This window comes from Sceloporus occidentalis, unplaced genomic scaffold (assembly GCF_023333645.1).
Source record: "Sceloporus occidentalis isolate IW3139 unplaced genomic scaffold, rSceOcc1.0.p SCAF_62, whole genome shotgun sequence".
In the NCBI taxonomy this organism is placed as follows: Eukaryota; Metazoa; Chordata; class Lepidosauria; order Squamata; family Phrynosomatidae; genus Sceloporus; species Sceloporus occidentalis.
The window spans coordinates 5,572,425-5,580,703 of NW_028317042.1; the positions used below are offsets into that span (position 1 = coordinate 5,572,425).

Below are 8,279 nucleotides of genomic sequence, written 5' to 3' on the forward strand. Positions count from 1 at the left end.
GCATAATAAAAGATTTTGTCTATTACCATCATAATAGAGATTATTAAGAAAGTCAGTAGTGTCCTATAGATAAGATGTCATTTGGTAACCAGGGTCTGGAGATGTAGATCAACAAAAATGGAAAGAGGCTGAAACACAGAATCACAACCGGCGACTACTTCCAGGTGGTTCCTGTTAGCTCTTGTATATTTTAGGGAGCAAATAAAAATGTGTAATACATGGATAGTTATTGTTAAGGACAGCAGCTTCATTATCATTAATGATTTATAATTCTAGAGCCCTCTCCATACAGGTTTCGTAGGGGGTCTCTATCCATGAGTAGGTAATGCTTAGTATTGCGTAGTTGTTTATATGCTTCCTTGATGTACAAAGATCGATCCATAATAACTCTAGCTTCACCCTTATAAGACGAGGGATTGCTTCTCAGAGGGGTTAAAGCTGTACGTTTCTGTGTTGATAATTTGTAGGTTTCCTGCACATTCCAGTTTATATCATCTGCAGCATTTTTACGGTGGTATGAACCTCTCTAATTTCTCTTACACTTGGAGAGGTCCCAATTTAAATCATATCCGCTATCAGTATTACAATTATTCACAATTTCTCCCCGAGAAGTTTCAATTTCTGCAAAGAAGGTTTTAAGGCGAACAGAATGATGGAATTGGTAGAATCAAATAGGCACAGGTTATGTGTTGTTGTGCACCTCATTTATGTATTATTTCAGTATTAATCTACTTTGAGTGCCACCTCTCATACTAACTCTGTATAAGTAAAATACCAGCAATCCAAAGCCGGTATTTTTGTTACAACAACAGGGGGAGCAGAGAGAAGGGTTCTTCAAAAGGGTAGAGTTTTGAAACACCCGTTCCTTCGGTTCCTTCTCCCTCAGGTCTGCCCCACCCCATTTGCATCTGCTGGAAATCCTAGCTCTGATCAAGGTAACAAGGAGAAGAGAGTGAGTGGGTGTGATGGCTGAGTGTGATGGGTGTGGCGTGTGATGGATTTGAGTTGTGATAGCTGAATTTGATGGGGTTGAGGTGTAATGTGTGGTGGCTAGGTGTAATGGACATTTTAGGTGTCATAGGTAAGGGCATTGCTAGAGGGGGACTACTAGGGCTGAAGCATACTTTAGCCCCAGAGTCTCTAATAGGGGCTACAGGCCAGCTGGGGAGATCATTGATCTCCCTTTACCCGACCCCAAATTAATTGTGAATGCTGGGATATAATACCACATCCCTGGCACTCAGCACCAGCGGCATATGTGAGGGGGGGCGGTCTGCCGCTTCACTGCGATATGTCCCAGGTCAAATCAGCCCTTTGTGAACAATTTTGGACTGACCCAGAGAGGTAGGAACAAGGCATGGTCACGTGATCCTGTGGCTAAAGAATGCTCACACAGTTGAGCTGTGCAAGGAGGAAAGAGGGAGAGGGGAAGGAGGAATATGGGAAAGTGTAAAAGTAATTATATGTCTAATGCAGATAGATTTATAGAAATGAAGAAATCAGAGTTTAGTCAGTTTATAAATGTTTTGCAAATATATTTGTATCTCTCTCTCTCTCTCTCTCGCTTCCTCTCTCCCTCTCTCTCTCTCTCTCTCTCTCTCTATATATATATATATATATATATATATATACAGTGGGGCAAAAAAGTACAGTGGGCAAAAAAAGCCACCAATTGTGCAAGTTCTCCCACTTACAAAGATGAGAGAGGCCTGTAATTTTCACCATAGTTACACTTCAACTATGAGAGACAGAATGAGACAACAAAGTCCATAAATCACATTGTCTGATTTTTAAAGAATTTATTTATTTTTGGAAGCATTCTTTCTCCTCCAAACACGAGGAGTTGAGTTTCTACCAAAAAGTTCTACCTTGGTTTCATCTGACCATATGACATTCGCCCAATCCTCTTCTGGATCATCCAAATGCTCTCTAGCAAACTTCAGACGGGCCTGGACATGTACTGGCTTAAGCAGGGGGACACGTCTGGCACTGCATGATTTGAGTCCCTGGCGGCGTAGTGTGTTACTGATGGTAGCCTTTGTTACTTTGGTCCCAGCTCTCTGCAGGTCATTCACTAGGTCCCCCTGTGTGGTTCTGGGATTTTTGCTCACCGTTCTTGTGATCATTTTGACACCTCGGGGTGAGATTTTACGTGGAGCCCCAGATCGAGGGAGATTATCAGTGGTCCTGTATGTCTTCCATTTTCGAATAATTGCTCCCACAGTTGATTTCTTCACACCAAGCTGCTTGCCTATTGCAGATTCAGTCTTCCCAGCCTGGTGCAGGTCTACAATTTTGTTTCTGGTGTCCTTCGACAGCTCTTTGGTCTTGGCCATAGTGGGGTTTGGAGTGTGACTGTTTGAGGTTGTGGACAGGTGTCTTTTATACTGAAAACAAGTTCAAACAGGTGCCATTAATACAGGTAACGAGTGGAGGACAGAGGAGACTCTTAAAGAAGATGTTACAGGTCTGTGAGAGCCAGATATCTTGCTTGTTTGTTGTAAAAGATTCTAACACATTTAACATCTCTTTTAACCCTAGTAATATGAAATGGACCATATATAATTATTGGTATAGGCCAGTGATGGCGAACCCGTGGCACGCGTGCCGCTGTTGGCACGCCGAGCCGTCTCTGTGGGCACGCCGTGACTACAGTAATATACTATAGTCACGGCGTCCCCCGGACTACATCTCCCACAGTTCTCAGTGCTGAGCGCCGGGCGACTGGATATGACGCTTATATCCAGCCCCGGCGCCCAGCATAAACAGCTGTGCGCGGCTGCACTGCACAGTTAGAACGGAAGAAGCAGAAAGGAAAAAGCAGAAAGGAGGAAAAGGAAGCAGAAAGGAGGAAAAGGAAGCAGAAAGGAGGAAAAGGAAGCAGAAAGGAGGAAGAAAAAGCAGAAAGGATTAAGAAAAGGTAAGATTTGTGGAGAACCAAGGTGGGTGGGTGGTTGATTATTGGGGGGGTCTGATGTGGAGAACGAAGGTGGGTTAGGGGGGTCTGATGTGGAGAATGAAGGTGGGTGGGGGCATCTGATGTGGAGAATGAAGGTGGGTTAGGGGGGTCTGATGTGGAGAATGAAGGTGGGTTAGGGGGGTCTGATGTGGAGAATGAAGGTGGGTGGGAGGGGGTCTGATGTGGAGAACAAAGGTTGTGGGGGGGTCTGATGTGGAGAACAAAGGTGGGTTGGGGGGGTCTGATGTGGAGAATGAAGGTGGGTGGGGGGGTCTGATGGTGGAGAATGATGTGTGTGCATATACATATGGTAAGGCATATGTATGGGCACTTGGGCAGGCATATGTGTGTGTGTATAGGGCAGCTGTGTATATGTGCGTGTATGTGCATACGTTTATGGGCAGTGTATATGTGTACATGTGTATGGGCAGTGTATATGTGTACGTCTGTATGGGCAGTGTATATCTACTTTAAGGTGGCGCTATATATAACATATGGTAGTTATTTGAACCCGTGTCCTGGCCTATGGACAACAATTTTTTTTTTTAATTCCAGCCCTTTGTATCTACAGCGGCTTTCAGACTCAGCGGTTTCACAGGACATTGTGTATCTGTCTACAAAACTGTGAGTTGCTCTTCTACAATTCTGTGTTTATTATGTACCTTTTTTGTGAAATGTTGCAATAATATTTTTGGTATAGGTAGGTAGGGATAGATTTGTATTGGGTGCTTCATCCATCTTTATTTTAAAATTTTTTATTTTTGTAGACTTGAACACCCAAAAATGAGTACATCAAAGAAGGCAAAATTAAAAACAGATAGCGGAAGATCATTCCAAGAGGCCTGGACACAGTTATTTGGAGTGATTGAACGCAATGGGAAAGCGTTATGTGTTCTGTGTAGTGAAAGTGTTGTATCTCGCACATCAAGTGTCAGACGTCATTTTGATACCAACCATAAAAGTGTTGCGGAACTTGGTAAAGCTGAAAGAAAAGAGTTTCTTGATGGGAAATTAAGGAAATATCACTGCCAGTATCGTAGTTTTTGCAACTATCTTTCTAAAACAAATTATCTGGCAACTGCCAGCTTTGAAATTTCACTGTGCATAGCAAAACATGGGAAGCCCCTCTCTGATGGCGATTTTATCAAAACGGCCATGTTGGCTGTGAGTAATTCCCTTTTTCATGATTTCCCAAACAAGGACAAAATTAAGCAACGAATCTCTGAAATGCCACTTAGCAGAAATACTGTTAAAGATAGAGTCCTGCGTATGGCAAGTGATGTTAGTCAGCAGCTCACCACTGACTTACAAAAGGCAGTCTGTTACTCCATGTGCTTGGATGAAAGCACAGATATAAATAATCATGCAAGGCTAGCAGTAATTTTGCGTTATGCTGTTGGTGACACCATGAGAGAAGAGCTCATGAAACTGGTGTCTTTGCCTGGAAGAACACAAGGGATAGATATCTACAATGCTGTGATGGAGGCTTTTTTGTCACAAGACATAAGGCCAGAAAAAGTGGTTTCAGTTACTAGTGATGGGGCACCTTCCATGGTGTTGGTAACATCTGGTTTCATACAGTTTTTTGTTAAAGAAGCAAAGCATCCAGTCATTCAATTTCATTGTATTATACATCAAGAAGCTCTTTGTGCCAAGGAAAGCAGCAAAAAATTAGACGACATTCTCAAGGATGTCACAAAAATGGTGAATTACATCATGGCTCGTGCTCTTAATTGTCGACAGTTTCAAGCACTTCTTGATGAGGTACAGGCACAGTATAATACTTTACTTATGTACAATAATGTACGGTGGCTAAGCAGAGGAAGGGTCTTGGAGAGATTTGTAGCCTGCTTGGATGAAATTAGGCTGTTTATGAATGAAAAGGAGCAGGAATATCCACAGCTCACTGATATGACCTGGCTCACCAACCTCATGTTTTTTACTGATTTTACAATACACTTCAACGTACTGAACAAAAAACTGCAAGGTTTAGGGAAAACAGCAGAAAGGATGTTTTCTGATATCAGAACATTTGAGAGAAAACTGCAGGTTTTTGAAAGAGACCTTGAAAGTGGGCAGCTGAAATATTTTCCAAATCTAAAAATGTATTTGGAAAATTCTACAACATTTACAGACAATCCAAACCATCATGAAATCTACAAGGAATTCTCTAGCATTATAGCAGTTGCAAAGGAGAATTTTAGTAACAGATTTTTACAGTTCCGTAAGATGGAGACAACCCTGTGTTTTCTTACGTCTCCAGATAAAGCCAAATGTGAAGAACTTGATCTTTCCTGCTTACACTGGTTAGATTTAGAAAATCTTGAAATGGAGCTACTGGAATTTCAAGAAAGCTCTATCTGGAAAAATAAATTCTATGACCTGCGTGCAACACTTGAGAAGATGGAGTGTGAAGGGATAACAGAGGACAGCACAGTTGCTAGTTCGGAAAATGAAATCCTTAAAGTGTGGAATTCTCTGCCAAATAATTTTAAGTCAATGAAAACACTTGGGATTGCTTTTCTTTCTTTGTTTGGGTCATCCTATGCTTGTGAGCAGCTGTTTTCAGCATTGAATTATATCAAATGTGATGCCAGAAATAGACTAACAGATGAACTCAGTGCTGTATGTGTTGCTCTTAAACTAACAGAGTATGAGCCAAGGTTTGACAAGTTATCAGCATGCATACAACAGCAAAAATCACATTAATTGTGCCCACAAAAGGTGTCTTTAAAAAAATACATGCACGTGTACAGTTGTTTTTTTTTTGTTTTTTTTCAATACAAAAAATGTTTAATGGAAAGCTCTGTTATTGTGTTTTTCTTTTTAAACAAAAGCTGTTAATTAGTTTGAAAAACTGTACGAATTGTTTTTTCTAAACTAAAACCTCGTTATTCAGGTTTAATGGCAGTGTTGGCACTTTGAAAAAAATAAGTCGTTTTGGTTTGCAGTTTGGGCACTTGGGCTCAAAAAGGTTTGCCATCACTGGTATAGGCAATAGTCAAAGATATGTAATCATTGTTCATAAATAAATGATTATTAAGATATATTAATATGTTTCAATGATAGGCTTCAAGGTTTCCTTGACCTTAAAATATGGAATGAAGGATTTGCTGAACAGGCATTCTATAGATAGGATAGTAACTTGCTAATGCAGGGTATAGTTGTAACTGTAAAAGGGCATTACAACATGCGTACAGTGACCACCTAAAATAGGGTTTCGACGTGTAAAGAGCTTAGTGAGCATGTTTACCCAATTAGGTGAAGACCAATAGACTGACAAGACTGACATCATTATTCAAACCGTGTATATAAGTTAAGGCCTTGGAGAAGCATAGGAGGAGAGGTAGAGGGGAGATGTACTTGCCATCCACGGACTCTTCTCATCCCAACACTCCCTCCCTCCATCCTTAGGAATGCATAGGACAGATGTCATGAACTAAATTCCTCTCCAAGGTTTTGTAAGACTTGTTTTATATTATTTTTGTTATCTACTTTTTATATTCTTCTTCTATTTTTTGTTCGTATTAAATGTTTTACCTTTGTTTGCATCTAAGTGACTCTGCCTATTTTTGACGCACATACATTTATATGTGATCCAATTATTTGAAGTTTGTATTGGCCGTATACATTTTATTACATTTGTAGGTGACCAAATACTTATTTTACCGAGGAATTTACCAATGAATTCATTAGAAATCCTACAATGTGATTTCCTGTATTCTTTCCCCCCATTCTGTCTCTCATAGTTGAAGTGTACCTATGGTGAAAATTATAGGCCTCTCTCATCTTTGTAAGTAGGAGAACTTGCACAATTGGTGGGTGACTAAATACTTTTTTGCCCCACTGTATATAGCCACCAGGGTAGGTAGCTCACACCTGCAAAGAAAATCGCTTTCATTGATTTGGTGATATGTTGCTATGGCAGGTAGGAGCCAAGCTATACCCCACTACATGAAATTGGACCCTACACAAGCATTTCCTTGGGCCCAACTCCACGCTGCCTAGCATGCAATCACTCCCTCAACTCCCGCACCAAAAAATAAGTATAGATCAAATAACCAACACATAAAATAGCACTTGCATATATAGATCAACTGAATAAGACATGCAAACCTTATATTTGCAGGTATGCATAAATAATGCATGGAAACATAGCATAGCAGGTATAGATCAACACATTAACACACAAACCCAGCTTTGCATGCATAGATTAATTAAAATTCACATGTGAACTCAGCACTGAAGACATAGAATCAGACATACAAACCCTGTATTTGCAGTTATACAATAAAAATGTATGGAAACATAGCATTGCAGGTATAGATCAACAGAACACACAAGCCCATCTTTGCGGGTATAGATCAACTGGAAATCATAAATCATATGTAAACTCAGCACTGAGGGTATAGATCAAATAAACACTTAGAAACAACATTGCAGGTATAGATCAACTGGAATTCACATAAAAACTCAGCATTAAAGGTAAAGATAAAACCCCCTAAATTACAGGCATAGATCACAGGTTGCACAACCCAAAGCCAGCTCTAGTGTCCACACTGCCCACATAGAACCTGTCCAGCGGCCAGATAACACACATAAGACTTGCCATCTTTGCCATCAAACAGCCCAGCATGAGTCAAGTTTGTCCCCAAACAGCCCGTCCTATGCCAGCATTGTCCTATAAACACCCTTTGTGTTTGCAGCCACAAAGTTTTCTGTGTCCATTAGATGGCGCTTGTGAGCATAATTGTCAATGTATTTTATTCCCATAATGCATTGTTACAAATCACTTACATAAAGGATTGAATGGTCTTGTCATCAGAAGTCATAAAGTTATCTTTCAGAATCATAAGCCATCTGATTAAGAAAATTCAAGATACACACCCCTCTCTTAGTTCACAAGCAGGCAAAAGTGGTATGTAGGTGTATTTGTGTCTAATTATGAGTTTCCAGTCATGTGTTTTTTGATGTAATTGACTGTATGTCTGATGATTTGTCTTTCTTATTTATTTTTATTTAGTTCTACGGTGTTGATGTAACTGTCTTAGTTGGAACCTGATATGTGCATTAAACATCTGTGAGATAAGAACCTCAGCCTTCTCATTGTGACTAAGGGCGGCATAGTAGAACACTTCACTGCATCAGTGAAGGCCTTGAGATGATAAAGCTGCATGCAGAAGACAGCCATCAAGAGATGCCACATGTTTTCTAAGGGAAGTATAACATTGGGAGTGATCACAGTTAAATGACTGAAGCAGCCAGTGAGCAAGTAAAGGCTAAACAAGGAAGCACCTTTAAGTTAGTGCAATTAGCAGAA

The 8,279-nt window shown here is 40.4% G+C and overlaps 1 protein-coding gene across 1 annotated transcript; it reads left to right on the forward strand.

The window, feature by feature from the left end:
• The first annotated feature begins 3,742 nt into the window (after positions 1-3,742).
• LOC149287366 (general transcription factor II-I repeat domain-containing protein 2B-like) lies at positions 3,743-5,668 on the forward strand. Its single transcript, XM_089493046.1, has one exon. It carries the CDS (start codon positions 3,743-3,745, stop codon positions 5,666-5,668), a length of 1,926 nt encoding a protein of 641 aa, XP_089349172.1.
• Positions 5,669-8,279: the final 2,611 nt, after the last annotated feature.

What these genes read in the sequence shown, in the direction of transcription:
- LOC149287366 (XM_089493046.1), top strand. Translation starts at nt 3,743, where the DNA reads ATGAGTACATCAAAGAAGGCAAAATTAAAAACAGATAGCGGAAGATCA.